Below are 19,857 nucleotides of genomic sequence, written 5' to 3'. Positions count from 1 at the left end.
TGCACATTTACATTTTTCTCCTAAATAAATTCTGGTAAATAATATTTCTGGTAAATACTCCTTTAAAAAGTGTTTTTGGATTATAATTTTATTTTTTTTATATAATTTTATTATAATTTTAGACTAGAACACGTGGATATGTTGTATATATATAATACTGTATAATACTATAATACTGAACTTTGATTTCAGTGATTTGGACTATGAGATGGACACTTTCTTCTTGCACTTTATGTTGCACTTTACTTTTTTACTTTTGGATTTCATTTGGTTTAATGAAATATAGTTTAATAAAATATTCTTAAGTCAAATTGTTGATTTTTTGTGTGGAAAATTAATCGTTTAGATTAATCGATTAATCGGTAGATTAATCGAAATAAAAATAGTCGTTAGTGGCAGCCCTAAATAATAGTAATGTTAACTACAGTAGGTAGTCAACCAAAATGCCCATTACAGCTGCATGTAAATGCCACCCAGTCACTTGTGAAACTCATTCTCGAAATCACCATCAGGTGGCGCAAAGGGGACCGTTGGCGCTGTTGCCCAATAAAGCTGGAATTGTGACATTTTCACTTGTGAATGAAGATGAAATAAAATAGATAACTGGTAACATTACTAACGATAATAATATAGCATTATAACATTTAATCAGTGTAACTACTGTTGCAGTGAAAGCAGTGCTTGAAGTGTGCTTACTTTGTACTGTACAATACTAGACAATATTTTAGATTATTATACATTTAAAGAGGTGTGTATTATGCTATAAAATAAATAAAATGATCAAAAAGGTGGATTACTGTGAATAAAAATGCGTGTTATAGGCCGGGCCTAATTTTCTAAACACATATTTACTTTGTCACTATTGTGACCACATTAATTTTACAAATAAAAGTTTTAAAACTACGCTGCATTAAGTAATTTTATTTTATTAGAGGAATTTTCAGTGTATATTTCTAGCATTTGTATTTGTGACAATAATGACATTTAGCATATAAATCCATGTTTTGAACAGGCTACCACTTTTAATGTTTTGATGCAAAGTAAACATGATTATGTGACATGATTCAATGATATAAATAATACTGCACACCTGTTAAATTTGTAAAACTCTAAAATACTATATAGTACTGTGTAGCACAGAGTAAAAATGTAAGCACAGTCGCACAGTCACAGAAGGATAAATATAGCGGAGAAATTAAGAGATAAAGAGAAACATGTGAGTGATTATAGCACATGGAAGAGACAGAAACAAAGCAAAAGGAAAGAAAACACAAGGGGAGATCAAACCAGAGTCCTGACAGCAACACTAAAGGAATTTCTTTATAGTATGCACAGGCTGTTCTGTTCAATACATTGAAAGTGGATGGTGACTATAGCTGTCGAGTTCCATAGAAAAAAGAAAAGAAAAATGCTGCCCAAGTGCACAAACAGGGTACATAGGTTTGATCTAATAATACAGACAAAATTGTTTCTTGCACCTGAAAGCAGTTTAACAGGGAATGCCCTTCAATACCCCTTTGTGGTCTCTGAACCTGAAGCATTACTTTTTTGTTCCACACAGGAAATCAAAATGGCCTACAAGCTGGCAAAGCGTTTCTATTCCAATCCACCCCAGTGGGCAAAGTGTCTGTTTAGTCACTGCTACAGTCTGTGGTTCATCTTTCTTCCTGCCAGCATGCGTACTGCCCAATCCAAATCCCGCACCATGCAGCAGGCCTTCACTGTTCTGCTCAAGATGAGGAGCTCTGAGGTGGAGGTGCTCGATGAGGTGTGTAGATAACATCATTTTTGTTATATATTTTATTATTGTTGTTATTGTTATTGCAGCGTTTATTCAATTATTATTGACAATAACTTGTCAGTGGATTTAGATCTCTTATTGTTAGTTGCAATTCACTTTACTGCTAAATATAGGCAGCTAAAATAAAATTTAAAAGCTTAAATAATATATAGGATTCTTTTTCATTCTTTATGCAAGTTTTAAGTGAACTGTGCCCTAAACCTTAGATGGTCTGAATTTGTTTATAATGTTTCATTAATTAAACACATATGCATCCCTGACCACCACCAAAGATGGTTTGAGTGATCAGATTACAATATATCTCAAACTATCTATTTAGCATGTATGTATTTAGCATGTTATGTATTTAGCACTGTCTATTTGTGTTCAGATCTTGAAACATTGTTAATACCAAGCTTAAACGGGGTCATAGGGATCTGAAACTATAGTTGAGTTCTTTCCTTACACATTTCTTTCAGGAAATGACACTTAAATTGCCTCACGTGGCTTGTGTATTCATTCATGTATTCATGCACTTGTGTATGTAAAGAATGACTTTCTGTAGACCTTGGTGTGACCCTACAGCACAACCGTTGTGTTTAACAGGTGTGTTACCGTGTGGTGATGCAGTTGTGTGGTTTGTGGGAGATGCCTGTCATGGCTGTGCGTGTCTTAATGGAGATGAAAAAGGCTGGTGTTGAACCCAATGCTATTACTTACGGATACTACAACAAGGTGATGAACACTCCCTTACTTAACATACACAATAGCACTGCACAACACAGCAATGCAATGCAGACCTGTGAAGACCACTGTACCTTTACATATTGATATTGCAAAGCAGCATGGTCTTATTTGTGACCCTGGAGCACAAAACCAGTCATAAGTAGCACAGGTATATTTGTAGCAATAGCCAACAATACATTGTGTGGGTCAAAATTATCGATTTTTCTTTTATGCCAAAAAATCATTAGGATATTAAGTAAAGATCATGTTCCATGAAGATATTTTGTAAATTTCCTACCGTAAATATATCAAAACTTAATTTTTGATTAGTAATATGCATTGCTAAGAGCTTAATTTGGTCAACTTTATAGATGATTTTCTCAATATTTTGATTTTGTTGCACCCTCAGATTCCAGATTTTCAAATAGTTGTATCTTGGCCAAATATTGTCTTATCCTAACAAAACCATATATCAATGGAAAAGCGTATTTATTCAGCTTTCAGATGATGTATAAATCTCAATTTCGGAAAATTGACCCTTATGACTGGTTTTGTGGTCCAGGGTCACATTTTATAATAGTATCTTTCTGTTACTAAGAGGTTGTTTTTGTTATATAGAATTTTTGTTTAGACATTTGTCTACAGTAGAGCTGCTTATTATGCTTGTTTCCTAGTGAACAAACTTTACACACTTATTGAACTGAACTGAACCAACACTGTACTTACTGAATAATGATGCTATCGTCTTTATATTCTTTCTATTGTCTTTCTTGCATCACTGATTCTGTTACTTTTCTGTTTAATACTGTGAAGCTGCTTTGAAACAATCTCGTTTGTACAAAGCACTATTAAAATGATATTGGCTTGACATCCATTGAATTACAAATTCAGGAGCATTGCAAATGTCAGTGTGTTATCATTATGGAAAAATTTGTCATGGTTACTGCTGACCTGTAAATGGCTGTGCTTTGTCCAGGCTGTCCTTGAAAGTCCTTGGCCAAGTCGTAACCGTAGCGGACTCTTCATGTGGACCAAAATGCGGAACCTGGTGCGAGGAGTGGTGCAGTTTAAACAGGCATTGCGTGGAACAGCACTTAAAGGAGGACCTTCTCTGATAACCACAGGTTTGAGTTCCTTCCTTCCTATGCTCATGCATTTGAAATGTTTTATACATATTGGCCCTTTGTGGTATTTAGATATGGTTAGATACAGGATGCAGTTTGGTGGTTGACTGCTTTTGATATTACAACCTCTGGACACTTTATCCCCGCTTCTGGTCAGACGGGAATGCATTTGCCATTTCCAACAGTAGAGTTTTCCTACCAGCATATTCAAATATGCATTACAAATTCTTCTGAGTGGAATGGTAAGTAACTAGACTAATATTACTTTATAATTTTAGGTCTAATGTTCATAAATGGCATGATAACACTTTTACTAGCTTCTGCAGTGCACTTTCACTGCAACCACTCTTTCATGAGACCAAAGCAGATTTTCATTTGGTCAATCACACTCTGGGTATATGTACAGTATCTTAGTGTGGTCTGGGCTTTGTGCAGACTACTCAAGTTCTTCCACATCAAATTCAACTCCAGCGCTCGCAGAATCGCTAGCCCGACGTCCTGGGGCTATTGTGTTTTCTAGTCGGGCTACCAAAAGCCACCCTTCCCGACGGGCTATCTTGAACAGTTATATAAAATTCCTTCCTTGATTTGTGTTGTTCACTAGCTTGTAGGGGTAAAACGGATCATAGTTGATTGTTTGCACGTGTTTCTAAGTCTTGCCGATTTAAACATTTGAGTGTTTTAAACCATTCACGCGCATTCGGAGCTGTGCGCACTCATTCAAAGCGCGCACAGAGAGCCGCGTTTCAGACAATGCGCGTACACAGAATCGATTCCTCTTTCGCATATCCTTGCATCTGAATGAACACATACACACAAAATTATCTCAAAAATTGTCTCGGCAAGTATTCTCGTAAACACAGTCGGTTATGCCTTAAGTGAACGTAAACAGTGGAGAAAGAAATCTGAAGTGCATCATTATATTGGATCCGTGGTGTTAAAGGGGCACCAGCCTATAAATACGGGCTGTTCCATAAGCGCCACCTGCTGTCAGAGAGTGACATTTGCGTCTCATTCACAAAGCTAAAATCAGACCATTCAGTTTTTGCTTCAAATTTTGAAATTATACGATCTAATTGCAATCTAAATAACATGTATTTAGCATCTTTGTTTGGATCGGACAGCCATGCTGCATGCACAAACTGCATTTTAACAGTGGTTGCCTCTGATTTTAAATGGAAAAAGCACAGCCAAAGCCTTAGTTTGTTTATATAAAGAGATTTATTTTATTTGTTTTATTTGATTTGGGATTTGTTTTACATTTTTAAGTTAGTTTTATTATTTGACATATTTCAATTTCACAAAGAAATGTGCAGCATTTTGTTGGAGAAATAATAAAAGGACACCTTTTCATTTATAATTTGTCTTAAATCTCATTTTGTTAAAAAGAAAAATTTAAAATTGTATTGTGAAATCAGTACCGTGAATCGTATCGCATCGCATCGTGAGTTGAGTGAATCATTACATCCCTATATGCTACTAGTTTTTGCTGTTGAAAAAACTAGTAGCATATACATACAAAAAAACATATTTTTTTTGCTCATCTGCAAAATGACCCGATCTGTTATTCAAAATCTGATATGATAATGCAATATGATCCGAGCTGTGGGTTTTGTGATCCGTTGCACCCCTACTCTCTTGACTTGTTATTTGAAGAAAAAAGCGATCACTGAATTTTTAATCATGCTGATTTGTCCGCAGTGAATTTCAGCCGATGTCTTTTTTTTAATATTCGGGCTACTTAAATTCATTTTGGGCTACCAAAATCTGAAGAATGTGTGCCCGAAAGGCTACCAGCGATTTTGAAATTTTGCGAGCCGTGAACTCTGGAAAATAGGTATACTTGTTTTGGAGACCTGATTTGTGCAAAAGGGTATTGCCATGCTTAAATAGAAAAGGATCATCCCCAAGCTTTTCAATAATAAAAAAAAAAAAAAAATCTACAGCAAGTAATTGTATGATGTAGTTTCATGATTCGTCTTTACAAACATGACTGCAATAGTCAAACTTAATTAAGAAGATATTATACTATTTTTAATTCTATATAGCTAAACAGAAAAAAATGCTGGACTGCAAATCAACCAAAATGTTGAAAATGTCATGCAATTGAAAAAAGTTGCTATGGAAAAACAAATAGTTTGCCTACATTAAACATTCAGGCTAAAATTCACAAAACTGCACTACAATTAACATTTAATTGTGCCACAGACCAGTAGGTGTTTTGGCAGACCTGTGCACCCGTAGTCTGGCAAATGCTGGCTTGGAGCACATTACAATCTCTAGCAAGCTGTTTAAATTTGCATTAATTATTTAGCAAATGCAACTTTAAAATGATAAATGTAAAACAGGTATTATAAATGTAGGACTAATTTTATCTAGACATGTGTGATAGTAAAGATTCAATAACATAAAAAACAAGTACTGATATTTAGTTTGATCTTCAGTTCTTACCATTATGAAACGAAGTTGTGAAATGGTGTGTGTTTTTGTATAGAGCTTTCAGCGGGTACAGCAGCAGGTGCTGATGGAGACAGACTGAGTCACGGCAGTATAGACCGCTCAAATGAGCCTATTGTAGAGGAACACATTCTCTTCCCTCACAGCCTTATAGTTGAGGACGCTATTGACAGTCACTATAGTACAGGTACTGTAGATGTGACATTAAATATAATTTTACTTACGTTTCTGTTTTGTATTGTTGACTGAGGATGTTTTGTATTTATGATTTCATAAGCCGGTCAGTCTGATCAGGGTTATGGATCTAAGGACGAGCTGCCCCAGGACCTTACTGATGGACCTATAACCTCTCCACCTCTCTCCACCAACCACACTAGCAGTAGCAAAGCAACCAAGATCCAAAATGGTACTGTAATACAACAATTGTCCCACACTTTATGGACTTAATATTTCTTGTGTAACTACATTTTTTTTGCATTGTTTTGTGGGTGATATTTTATTCTTGTTGAGGTTCTATGATAATTAAATCACTGAAACAGAATGAAACCGATAATGTAATCTTTAAACATCTTTAATCACATACATTAATGTGTTATTATTTACAGCCCTGGATTGTCTATTATACACTGCTATCAGGATCATTTATTTAAGATAGTGTCATCTTTTTGTCTCTTTAAAGGGGACGATGTTGCTAGTTCTGTAGACAGTGTTGTAGCTGTGACGGAGCCCCCCAGCCCTGCTGAGATAGCACCTTCTGTAGCCAGTATTGTTAAACTGTCTACTGAGATCCCTGTCCACTTTGACAGCACTGCAGACAGGGGAGAAACTGGTCAGTCAATTTTCAGTCAGTCTGAAAATTTACTCTATGATTAACAAAAAGACTAGGTACAAATTCTTTTTCCTGCATTTTATTTTCACAGAACAGAAACCTAAAACCTAAACTTACTTAAAACTTGAACATTGTTATTTTTGTTGCCTTGCAAGCACTGTTTTTTTTTTTTCCTTTTGGACATGCAAAATCTAGTATTTATTTAGAGCTTTATAAAGTAGGTAACATTGTTTTTGTTGTCTTAAATGTCTCCAGCAGGTGTATGTACAGCTAAGCTCTTCATTCCCTGTAAGAAGAGTGAAGATGTGGCCCTGCCTGTGGAGGATGACTCTGTAATCACAGTTTCACAACTCTCCCAGGCTGGACAGCAACAGAGGATGAAAGCCTTTGTGGAGCGCAGCTGCAGTTTCAGCGCAGAGAGCAAAGCTGGCATGCTACAAAAGAAGGGCAGTCTGGAGCTCAGTGCTGATCACATGGGCGCAGATGCAAAAATCCTTGCATCCGCGTTCTCCGGCAGTCTGACCCCTCCTCCATTTACAACCATCACTCCCTTTAAAGAGTGTAAGATGGAGGCTACAACGAGCTCTGCCCTCCAGCAGGAACATGAAGATAAGCAGAAGGAACACAAAGCATTCAGTTCTGCGGAAGAGAAAGTGGGGAAAAGTAGAGAGCAGAAAGATTCAGTAGACACACCCCAGGGGAGCGAAGTTGTTGGGCGAAGCATAAGCAGTGGCTCTTCCTCCTCTAAAGCTGTGGAAAGGGAGGATGTTGAGATGGGGGCGGATCCTCTTTCACTCTTTGCATCGGAAACTGAGGATGCAACCTCCATTCAGAGCCAGGAGTCCACACGGCCCTTTCCACCTATGGTGTCAAGGAATCTTGCAGATGAGATCGAGATGTACATGAGCCTCCAGAGCCCATTGAATGGTAAATCTTCCAGCATGGAGTTGCAGCAGGGATCAAGCCACAAATCAGTTAACTGTCCAGACTCTCCTGAAATAAAGCAGTCTTTGGAAAGAAGATCGAGCCTTCCGATCGGTCCGGTCAAAATTGCTAGTTTAACAGAGACTCCGAAGCGTAGCCCTGCTGTCACGCGCTCTAAGACATTTGCAGTCAAGTCCCCCAAGACCCCAGGCTCTGCAGGTCAAAGGTCATCATCGCTGACTGCGCTTGTAAAGTCGTCACAGAGCAGTTCACTGGGATCCGTCATCAACTCCATATCAGGCATCAAGATGGACTCTCTGCTGTTAGGGCCTAAAGTAGATATGCTCAAGTCAGGCATGAAGCAAGCAGCCAATGTGGCCAGCAAAATGTGGGATGCAGTGGCCTCAGCCTACTACTCGGATGATGAGGTGAGAGACTGTAAGAAATAAAGATGTTAGGAAATCCAGAGAGGTTTTCTTGAGTATCTTCATGATAGGAGATCATGATGCACACAAACCAAAATCTGAGTATCTCAGGAGTAATTAGGTCAACAAACAGCTTTAGTAACAATCTTCCACTTTAATAACATTCTTGTTGAACCCTTGATGGTGATTATGTTAAAAAAATGTTCCAAGCGTGTTCATTGTTATGAATGAAAGCCAGGGATAGACAGAAAGTAGTCTAAAATATACCAATACCTACCTACTGTTTGTTGAGGGCAGTAGCTTTTAAAGGGGTCATGAATTTCAATTTTTTTTTACTTTAAAATGCTTCCTGAGGCACACTCATAATGCAGGACTTTCCATTAAAAATTTAGAAATAAAAGGAAATTTATATCCTCTTGCCCGAGGGTCCCTATAGACCTCAATTTGGTTTAAGAAACTAAAATATCCACTAGTTCATCTCATGAAGTACCAAAACTCCCTGTGTGTGTTTAGTACCATAGCTAACCTCTTAAGCATTCCAGTTTTTCCTCATTGTAAATGTTGGACATATGTTTAGTCTGGACTATATTTTGGATGTCTGTGATTCAGGAGGAAAGCTCACAGCCCCGAGACAGTTTCCCTGCTAGGCTAGAAGAGCAGTTGTTGTCTGCAGAAGGAGCAACAGAGAACACTTTACCCAGAGGCCTGATGCCCAGCCTGGCCTCAAACGGGCTCACACACAGCAACACCAGCCTGGGCAGCAGCAGTGAAAGCAGCGATACCAGCCGTGCACAGCTGTCGACACGTAAGAATCATACATACATGTCATGTTGAATGTCCACTCCAAAACACATGTATCAGCATGAAGCCAACAAAGATTCGTTTCATCAGTCATTTTATTTCTAATTTGAAGATAATGTGTTGTTTTTGCAAGGTTAACAGTGTGAACACCGTGTTCATTTGTTTGAAAATTTCTTTTTTTTTGCATTCTTTACAGCTTTGACTCCAGGCCGCTCAGTGAGAGGTGCAGACTCAGAGAGGTCTGAACATAGTTCCTCTCATCATGCCAGCACCTCCAGCATTTACCAGAATTGTGCTTTAGAGGTGAGAGCATCGCCCTCTGCTGATGCTTAAATACAGTATCACTTCAGAATTACCCGTATTGTCCCGAATATAAGACGATGTTTTTTTCTTGGAAATACGTCTGAAAAAACGCGGTCGTCTTATATTCAGGGTCTAGACTTTGACATGTCAATAATACACCCACAACAATAGGTGGTGCCAAATACGCATAAAACGAGTGTGCCATGAAATACGTAATGTGATGCGTGTTGTAAAGATCGCGAGTGAAAACAAAAGAAACGTTAGCCTGATGGGACCAAACTCCCTTTGTGATTTTAAAACGTAAGACAGTACCCAGATTTGAAGACTACAGTAAGATTTAACTTCTACTGTTAATAAGATTTTGGTAGGCTACTATTAGATGGATAGCCTGATGTCCTAATTCAGATGGGCTACCTGTTTTTTTTTTTAATGGTATATCAAAAAATTTATATTTTTTAAATGTGATTGTTGGTACATTTTACCAGTTTTTACCATACTTTCAAAACAAAAATTAAAATAGGAAAAATATGCAATATGAAAATAATTGAAGACAAAATGTGTTTTACTGAGAAAAAACAAGATTTGGTTTTTAAAAAGCCTTTTTCCAAAAGGTACATCTGGAAAAAGGGGGGGGTCGTCTTATAATCAGGGTCGTCTTATATTCGGGCCAATACGGTAAGTAGTAAAGTTGAACTTCATGTTTCTTTTGGGCAGGTTCTAATGTCCAGCTGCTCTCAGTGTCGGGGTTGTGAAGCTCTGGTGTATGACGAGGAGATCATGGTAGGCTGGACAGCTGATGACTCCAATCTCAACTGCACCTGTCCTTTCTGTCAAATCTCTTTTCTCCCTCTACTCCATGTTGAGTTCCACGACCTGCGCTCTACACCGGGGTGAGTTACTAAACCACTTGATGCTGAATTATGCACTGCAAGTGCATTTTACTTGCTTTTACTGTGTTGAAGAAAATGAAGAAACATATTTAAAAAATGCATTTTTGTAATATTTAGATTTTTTTATTTTTTTTTATAATTCAAGTTTATTTGTATAGCGCTTTTCACGATACAAATCGTTGCAAAGCAACTTTACAGCAAATTAAGTTTCTACAATATTTAGTGGTAGCTTATCAGTGGTGACTGTCAGTTAATGTACATATGGCAGAAATGTACGGAAAAATCAATTAAAGACGTAATCAAACAGACGATGAACACTATTAACAGCAATTATTATATGATGCAATCAAACTTATAGCAAAATGTGGTAGTTCTGTATGTTGTTTCAGGGTTGGCATCATCTTGACACATAATGACACATTATTCATGTACAACTATGAAATTAAACTTAACTGTGCTTGTTGGCATATGTTCAAATGGGTCACATAAGTGTCTTGTTCAGTGTTTTGCACCACAAAAACAGATGCTATTTTGATTAATAGAGAGTAATAATAATAATAAACTGCTGCTGTGTATTTTTGGTTTACAGCTTCTACTTGAAGACAAGCACATCAGGAGACAGTATTAACAGCTCCAGCACACATCCGGCCACCTCTGTCACCTCTGAAGTGAAAGTGGGTTGTTCTAGTGACCCTCCAGACCTCATGAGCTTCCCAGAATCTCCTGAAGACAGCAAGGGTCCTGTTGAGATGCCTGTCACTCAAACTGGAACCCCAAAGATGTATGTGAGCACATTCTTGAAATGTAACAAAACAACTTTTATGTGGTGTATGAGTAAATATCAAAGGCTTGATTTTTGAGATCAGTATATAAGTGATATTAAAGTTTTTATTGTTAAATAATAACTGAAATAATTTGTTGCTAAAATTTGGAATTTATTTTCCAATTAGTAGGTCAAATGGGAATGTTTTTGGCTAACTGATTATGTTTGTGTCATGAATCTCAGATCACATTATGATTTCTGATTTGCACCATAGCCTGGTACCAGAGCCAGTACATTCAGACCCCCTGGGTCTCATGGAGAAACAAGCTGAGAAACGCAACACTTTAACTCGGAGCAACAGCGTGGGAGGCCCACTGCAGAGTTTGGATTCGATCCAAAGACCCAATCATGGCATTTCCACTACCAGCCTTCCCAACAGCCTACAAGAGGTGGCGGTGAGTAAGAAACGTCCTGTTTTAATATTCTGTGAGCTTTATGAATTATACTTATTGCTCACAATTGATTAATTCTGTATTTTGATGTTCCAGGACACCCTGAGTCAAAAGTGGCCAAACCCAAAACCAGTTTCTGTGCCGTATCTCAGTCCACTGGTCCTTCGCAAAGAGTTAGAATCGCTGTTAGAGAATGAGGGGGATCAGGTATTCAAGCTTGACTTTACTACAACCTTTCAGTAAATGTATGTGGTTATATTCATCAAATACTTCCCTGTTGCCCTTTCCTGTTTTGAGTGTGAGGCAAAGAACTCTGTGAACCCTTTATTTGTGTTAGTCTCTAGTTGTGTTAAGTATGTATCACTAAGATGTGCAGAGGGCAACTGCCTGTTGCCTTGTATTGTGGTTTTGGCTTTATGTATGTATGGCCTCTAATTCATCCATATCAATTATCTCTCAGGTAATCTATACTCATAAGTTCCTCAGTCAGCACCCCATCATCTTCTGGAACCTGGTTTGGTATTTTCGCCGTTTAGACCTGCCCAGCATTCTGCCTGGACTGATTCTCACATCTGAACATTGCAACAATGGAGTGCAGGTACTTGACATTAATTCACACTGTTGATGCTCTTACTGACTAGTTCAGAATGAGTCTTTAAATGTCTTTTTCCTTCAGCTCTTTATGAAAATATGCCTCATATTTATGTACCTCAAATTGTGTGTACTGTGATTTCAGCCCAGTAATTGTTTGCTAAATACTGGTTGAACTGAACTGGCATAATGCTCCCCTCTCTGTTTTTCTCCCGTAGCTTCCACAGACATCTCTGTCTCAGGACAGTAAGCAGGTGTATGTGCAGCTGCTGTGGGACAATGTCAACTTACACCAGGAGCCCACAGAGCCCCTCTATCAGCTTTGGAGGACCTTCTGTGAGTACAGCAGGAGCACTTTGAAATTATTTAATTTTTTTCAGTATTTTCACGTTTTTAGAAACAACCAATGAGAATGTGCACATCTTTATAAACTTAATAAATAGTGTAGAGAAACCTCATGAATGGATTGCCATAGACTACTTCATGTCACTGAATGTGAGTGTCATTGTCGTGCAGTGCAAAAAAAGGGCACTCTAGCCCCCACTGACCACCAGGAGACTCGGACTCTGCTGAACAGCATTGTACGCAGCATTCAGACGAACGATGTTTATGGCCCCATCAACATGCTCCTCAGGGAGATCAAGAAACGCCCAGAAGTTAAACGCCAGAGGTTGGACATGCATGCAACATCTTGTATATATGACTAGTTTAGGCATGAAGCTCTAGATTCCACATGCTTATAGATAATTTACACGCAATCTTAAAGCAATCGCATTGTTTACTATAGGGCACAAGCTAATTTGCCTCTGTTGCTTCTGCAGCCAATGAGCTTGCTTGCTGTCCTAACCAAAAATCCTGATTCAGTGTTTGCTATAAGCTGGTTCTGCAGCATGAGTTTCTCTGAAAATATAAAGATAAGTGAACAATGTGAAAACTGAAACTCTGTAAGGTAAATAACTTGTTTATCCTAAAAATGTGGCTTTAGAATTTACCTTTATAGATTTATTATATATTTTAGAGACACTAGGTACATTTACATGGACACTTTTTGCTTCCATCGGATTGAATTCATTCTGATTGACGAATCCAAACGTAGTGTTCACACGAACGCTAAATAAAGTGATTGGGTTGATATGCGTGTTAAAGCACACTTGATATTTATCTACTTCGGGTCCTAATTAGGCGACGACCAGCACATAAACTGTTGTGCAGTGCTGCTTACTTAAAAAGTAGTTAAAGTGCCCCTTCCCGCACCCAAAACCAGTCGTCTGTTGATGAGAGTCTTAAACAAGGACTGGTGGGACGTTGTCCTGCTCCACTTCACAGATGCTTGAGTGAAAGGGGAGTTTTATAGTGATGGGACACTCATTTATGACACTTTATTCACCAGGAAGAACAGCCAGTACTTTCCAGTTTCGGTTTTCAATCCGATCAAGTGTTTACATGTCCTCTCGCTCGGATTACAAAAGGAATAAACCACCCCTTACAATCCGATCGAAATTTTAGTCGGATCTTGCCAATTCAATCCGATTGACGTGTTTACATGTGACTTTTTTATTCTGATTGTGCTTCTAGTCCTATTAGATTGGATTAGTAGGGTCCATGTAAACGCAGCTAATTTACTGATGTACGTTAAACTGCAAGAGCTCACATCACAAGCAAGGAAGAAAATCACATCTGGAAAATGTTATTTGATAGCCAGCCACTTGTGTTTGTATGGATTTAGACCATTAATTTTCTTTATTAGATCACACTCATCTGCATCTCTAATAGTAAAGAATATTAAACTTGGTTCATTCAAGTCAGGTTGTTTATCTATATAGCATCCACAATACACATTGTTTCAAAGCAGCTTTATAGTAAGTTATTCTGTTACATCTATAATGGCTTAATGCTTTAGCATTGAGCAGTTTTAGGGCTGGGTGATATGACCACAGTTTGAGATCTAGCTATATTGTATTTATTCTTTTAGCAGATATATCTGTACCACTTTTAGTGAACAGGACTGAATTTTACGTAATGAATATTTGCAGTGTCTCGGACGTGAAAAAAAAAAACGTATTAGTAAAAATATTAGTAATATGTAAAAATTACATATTAGTCTGTTTTATTCTAAAGTGCATGTAAGCTGTTTTCCAAATATTAGTATCAAGCAGTTAGTCTGTGGTGATTTGTGTTTGTTTACACAGTGTGCTCCTGAGTGCATCCTAAAATATGGTGACCATTACACAGAATGCAACATGCCGTGATATATAGGTGTGATATATAAGTGTTTTCCGTGTATTTCTTCATTACTAATGTTCATGACTAATCTAAATGCTTCTAATTGGTCACTGCATTCATATGCTCAACAGAAATGTGTGATTGGTTGTAATTCTCAACACTACAGAAAAAAAATGTTGATTCAGCTATTCAGCTGATTGATTCAGCTAGCTCCACAGAATTTTCATTATCTAGCTCAGTTCAGCTCAAGATTTTTTCTCATCCGATAATGTCAGTACAGTCAAATTGATAATATTAATATTAAGTGTCTTTTAAACTTGATCTAAGGTGACAGCAGCAAAGAATCCAAACTCCATTAGGTGGCAGAAATTATGTAACATGTACATCAGGTGTTATAGGATGTGTTCTTGGTTCCGGCTTATTAGATTATCTATTAATCAGAGCATTTGCGAGATGTGGTCATATTGCCCAGCCCTACACTGTATTTGCATAAATATAAAGACAGCACATAGGCACAATTTTTTAGAAGCACACTTCATTTGTCTTACTCGTAGTAATAATTTATAATAATAATAAACAGATTTTCTGTTCCTCAACTGCCCCCAGACTTTAAGTCAGTGGTCTCAACCTCAGTTCCTGGAGGGCCACTGCCCTGCAGAGTTTAGTTCCAAGCAAGTGAGTTGGAGCTAAACTCTGCAGAGCTGTGGCCCTACAGGAAGTGAGTTTGAGGCCACTGCTTCAAATAAACCTTCTACACATTAGATGCAAAAAAAAAAAAAAAAGACATCAACTTACAAACCATGTTTTATTTATTCTTTCAAAGATTTCTTAGCTAATGGACACATTGTCTTTTTTTCTGCATGTCATGTGCAGGGCTTCGTAGTAGGGGAAAGGTTGTGTTAAAAAGAACAGAGTAACATTGTCATATTCATTAACATGCTAAAACAATTTTACAATTATTGGATAAGTGAGGTTGTAGCAGTGGCACTCATTTTGTAATATTGCTCTCTTCTCTTCATGTCCAGGAGTATCTACAGGGAAATTTTGTTTCTGTCACTTGTTGCCTTAGGAAGGGAGAACATTGATATTGGTAAGTGAATGCTATTCTCAAATTTGACATGAAAGGGCTTTCAATTACTGTTGTTACATTAATTAAATGCCTATAGGGTGGATCTCACAAAACATGTCAAGAGCATATCAAAAGTTAAAATAAAACATACATAGCATGAAGTGTATGTTTAGGACCATTAGGTTTGTTTGCATTGGGATGCCATTTGTTTTTATGACATTGCCAAAATGTAATTCTCATTATTGTAAAAAAAAAAAAAAAAACTAGAAATGAAAAAATATTTTTAGAAAATACATTTAGAAATACAAGTATTTCTTAAACTCCTCTGGCAAATCTAATTTACTATTTTTGATTTTGGGGGGAAACAGGACCCAAATATTTCCTTGTGAGATTTCCTTTTTAACTTAGTTTTTCCTCCACAGAGGCCTTTAATCGTGAATACCGGCTTGCATACAATGAGCTCAGCACAGAACAGCTGAAAGTCCTATCCCCCATTGACAGACCACCTAGCAACAGCGTGCAGTGGTGCCTCAAGTGCTTCGGAGCCCCGTTCATCTGATCTCAGTGACTGTAAAAGTCAGGGAGAGAATTGTACAGTCATTTAATTCATTTGCACCATCACCTGAAATGGTACTTTTTATCATCCACCAGAATAAAAACAAACTCGCTTATATGTTCTGAAATTCCTGAGAGTGTCATGGCACCAACCGTTCAGCAGGTAGACAATGTATTTTACTGGTGGTTTTCAGATGTTGAACACTGCCTCTTGTGTGTGAGCCCAATTCAAACTGCAGTGGAAGTAAATGAAAGACTGAAAAATCTATTCACCGTAAGATGTTTCTCTACACTGCCTTTACTCTGGCCTATCTCTTCAGCTGACCTGTGGAAGGATTTTGTGGATATGGAGAGTGTGTTCTGGAGAGGTGTCAGTGACAATGGTCTTATTTGATGTGCACTTTTAGAAATGGTTGCTTTATCATTCTCCATTGTTGCCATGTATTTTTATATATATATTTTTCTATATTGGGATATTTGCTTTTCTCAACGTGAGTGATCTTTGGCTAGATTTTTGTGGAGTCTTAAAACACAGAGCCCTTTAAGGTTAATGTGGGCTTTGAGTGTCACAGTGCACGGTGAGAGGTTTGTGTGTGCGAGAGAGTGTATATGAGCATGTACATTAGATAGACCACACCTTAAAGTGATATACTGTGAGAGAGGACAATCAGATGAATTTCAGAACATTCCAGAAACCATCTCTAATGTCTTAAACAGGCTAGAATCAATACGAGTGATGGTATAGTGATAAACTGTTATTTCTTAAAAATAGATGCTTTTATCCTAAATGTAGGATTTTGATGTATTGTGGGAAATATTGTGACCTACATCCGGAATGGAAGAGATGATTTATGAAGTGAAATAACTCCTTATTAATGCATTCATACAGTTTTTGTTTAAATATACACACTTTGATTAATTTGTAATCTCGTAATATGTATGCAGAAACAACTCTTTAACACAGAATGGAAAACGTCCATAGAACCTCAAACAGGAAATATATAGAAATATTTTTTAAACTTGCTTTTACATCTACTAGATGACTTTAGTTATAGCAAACTAGTGTCCATTCATTTTATTAAAATCTTTTTCCGGTCCCATTGTACATGCGAATCCAAAGGATGTAAAAACCTTTCAGTTACTGCCGTTAGCGAATGATTCATTGAAGAAATCAAAATAGTTCTTGTGCCTTGTTATCAAGTGAAGGTAGGACTTGTGGATTTGTAAAATATGCGATTAATTTACTACTAATAAATTAACATGATAGAGTGAAATTGGTCTGATTTTATTTATCATTTTCTTTCATACTCTTACTTTTTATTTAATTAAATTTGTGTGTTTTTGACAGCGTAAAAGAAACATCCCTTTGTTTCTGGAACAAATCAGGTTCAAATGAAGTATATTTGAAATTGTTGTATCATTATCAAGAACATGTTATTGTCTGTGATGCATAACAGGACTCTTTTAGGCTTCATCACTGTTCTCTCAAATTATAAAACCTACAAATTACAAAACAGAGCACACAAATCAATAATAGTTTAACCCATAATGTACTTTTAATCTATATATATATATACAGCAGAAGTGTTTTTTTCTGAGAACAAGACAAAGAAAGTTTAGTATATCATGATAATGTAGGAGTTCATGTTTTTAGTAGGTGGATATACTAGTCTTGGATGCTTGCATTGTATGGTCACATTAAAGAGGAAAAGCTCTGATGCACCAAACTGTTTGAGATTTATAATCACCTGAAACTGTATCATTTTTTTAATCTGTTCATCTGAAGTCAACAATGTTTCAGTTGTTTCATGCTGAGAGGATCTGACCCATAAACAGCAGCCTCATTCAGCATTAAGTTTTATGTTATGTACAGGCTAAAACATGGCCTTGATGTGACTGTAAATTCTCAAATGACATGAAATGAAAATTCACCCAGTCTGTTTTCTAAATACTTAATCCATGCATATGTTAAGTTCCAACAGGCTGTTCTCTGGTCACATATGCAGGATTTATCCAATCATCCAGTCCCTTTAAACCCTGCCCCGTATGCTTACTTTCATCTGCCTCCACTTTTGAATGCAACACCCACAACTCAAAATTCAATCAAACACTGATGCATAGAACCAAGTCTCACCCTAGTATTTTTTTTTTTGAAAATGTTACTGCTTCAGTTTTATTTTATTATACTGTTGTAGAATTCCATCCAAGCTCAGATATTAAAGTGTACACCACAAATATACACATACATTTTATGCAGTATCACAATTATCCTATAGAGGATGTATACTGAGTAGGTTGATTGCATCATCTCAGAAGGATAAGCAAATTGAAACTGCACACATGAGGACAGAGTAAGGTCCCAGAAAACATAGATTTTCACTAAGGTTTCTAAATTTAAATGCATATACAGTATTCACTTACTATGAGTGTTATTAATCATTCAGGTTGTGAGCCCACCTCACTGATGATATAACAGTCATCAATGTGTATGATTACTGATTGTTATACGCAAGCACTGGTGAGTTTTGCTTGTTTTGTACTGATTTAAATGAACTATTATTCATAAATCCAGTCAGCGTTAAAATGTATGCTTTTAAGCAATATTTTGTATGATAAGGTGGTCAGAACTGGCAGTGTTTAATTAATCTGCTTTTTTGGGCATCATTCATGTGGTTACAAATGCAAAAGAGTTGAAATTAGATATTTTATAATAAGGATAAGAAATGTCACACATTCAGATGCTTTTATGTGAATAATAAGCATGTTCATGTTCATTTATGTTAACGTGCACTTGTGAATATTTCATGCAGTTGACAAGTAATGTTAATGCTGAATCAGTATTTCACCTCTATTGGAAAAAATAGCCTACTGGTTATGAAGGAAAGATTAGAGATGGATAATGAAACTTTAAGATAATTTTGTGCAGATTGGTTTTTATTGCATGCAGATTCTGCATGATTGATCCATACTTTAATGGTGAACAAGAACCAATGATCTGTGATTCATAATTCATTGTAATTCCCAATCCATGGTCTAAAATTTATCGTAATTCTACAGGGATCAACTGAAGCCTACAGCTAAGCTGAGATCTCAAACACATTAAAAAAAATTAAATTAAAAAATTAAATAAAAGGCCTTTTCACACATTTCATTTACATTACTCAATTACATTTACACAGCTATACATTCAAGACATTTACAAAGACTAGGAACACCACTGGACCTTTTTTTTTTCTCCTAAAATGAATGGACATTACAATTCGGGTGGAAAAAAACATAAAAATAAAAAAAAAACGGGTTGCTTTCTAGTTTGTTAATAAATGCATTGTTAATAATGCATTATCTTGCATTGTTAATAAATGTGCTGGCTGTTAACAGTTTTCCAGACTATGAGCCCAGTTCATTTTTATCCTCCTAGAGATGAACCTAGCATTTTCCTTCCTTTTATAAGTACTTATTTAATACCTGCTACAAAAAGATACAAAACCAAGAATCATCAACACAACTGCTACATTAATGATGAACCATTAATGAAGGTGCATAAAATACAAGGGATTATAATGGGTGTTGCTATGGCAGAGTTATGCTAACTTATGGAAAACTCACTTTTTTGTCTCTGAGACTAATAAGGTGATGAAGGGGTGGATTTCCAATCCCCACCTCTTCTATTATCATCAATATGAAATCATAGTTTTCTTAAAGGGGTCATATGATGCTGCTAAAAAGAACATTATTTTGTGTATTTGGTGTAATGAAATGTGTTTATGCGGTTTAAGGTTAAAAAAAAACATTATTTTCCACATACTGTACATTATTGTTTCTCCTCTATGCCCCGCCTTTCTGAAACGCGTCGATTTTTACAAAACTAATCGGTCTGAAAAGCGAGGTGTGCTCTGATTGACCAGCTATCCAGTGCGTTGTGATTGGACGAATACCTCAAGCGTG

The 19,857-nt window shown here is 36.8% G+C and overlaps 1 protein-coding gene across 2 annotated transcripts in view; it reads left to right on the top strand.

The window, feature by feature from the left end:
* The window catches only part of dennd4c (DENN/MADD domain containing 4C), a 77,805-nt gene extending 60,000 nt beyond the window's left edge, over nucleotides 1–17,805 (top strand). The window contains exons 17-34 of one of the 2 annotated variants that reach the window (XM_016508530.1): nucleotides 1,562–1,768; nucleotides 2,387–2,515; nucleotides 3,483–3,630; nucleotides 6,125–6,274; nucleotides 6,365–6,493; nucleotides 6,767–6,916; nucleotides 7,175–8,268; nucleotides 8,875–9,070; nucleotides 9,263–9,369; nucleotides 10,084–10,259; nucleotides 10,849–11,040; nucleotides 11,297–11,477; nucleotides 11,571–11,681; nucleotides 11,935–12,072; nucleotides 12,284–12,401; nucleotides 12,582–12,735; nucleotides 15,314–15,378; nucleotides 15,780–17,805. In XM_016508530.1, the coding sequence (XP_016364016.1) occupies nucleotides 1,562–1,768; nucleotides 2,387–2,515; nucleotides 3,483–3,630; nucleotides 6,125–6,274; nucleotides 6,365–6,493; nucleotides 6,767–6,916; nucleotides 7,175–8,268; nucleotides 8,875–9,070; nucleotides 9,263–9,369; nucleotides 10,084–10,259; nucleotides 10,849–11,040; nucleotides 11,297–11,477; nucleotides 11,571–11,681; nucleotides 11,935–12,072; nucleotides 12,284–12,401; nucleotides 12,582–12,735; nucleotides 15,314–15,378; nucleotides 15,780–15,916 (3,582 nt within the window). In that variant the 3' untranslated portion in view covers nucleotides 15,917–17,805. Of the gene's footprint in view, nucleotides 1–1,561; nucleotides 1,769–2,386; nucleotides 2,516–3,482; nucleotides 3,631–6,124; nucleotides 6,275–6,364; nucleotides 6,494–6,766; nucleotides 6,917–7,171; nucleotides 8,269–8,874; nucleotides 9,071–9,262; nucleotides 9,370–10,083; nucleotides 10,260–10,848; nucleotides 11,041–11,296; nucleotides 11,478–11,570; nucleotides 11,682–11,934; nucleotides 12,073–12,283; nucleotides 12,402–12,581; nucleotides 12,736–15,313; nucleotides 15,379–15,779 lie in introns of both variants that reach the window. The other variant, XM_016508529.1, reaches the window with a different exon arrangement.
* The last annotated feature ends 2,052 nt before the right edge of the window (nucleotides 17,806–19,857 follow it).

Source organism: Sinocyclocheilus rhinocerous, unplaced genomic scaffold (assembly GCF_001515625.1).
Source record: "Sinocyclocheilus rhinocerous isolate Xijiao unplaced genomic scaffold, SAMN03320098_v1.1 scaffold1075, whole genome shotgun sequence".
Lineage (NCBI taxonomy): Eukaryota > Metazoa > Chordata > Actinopteri > Cypriniformes > Cyprinidae > Sinocyclocheilus > Sinocyclocheilus rhinocerous.
The sequence above is the reverse complement of the archived record's forward strand: the minus strand, read 5'-3'. Positions and strand labels throughout refer to the sequence as shown.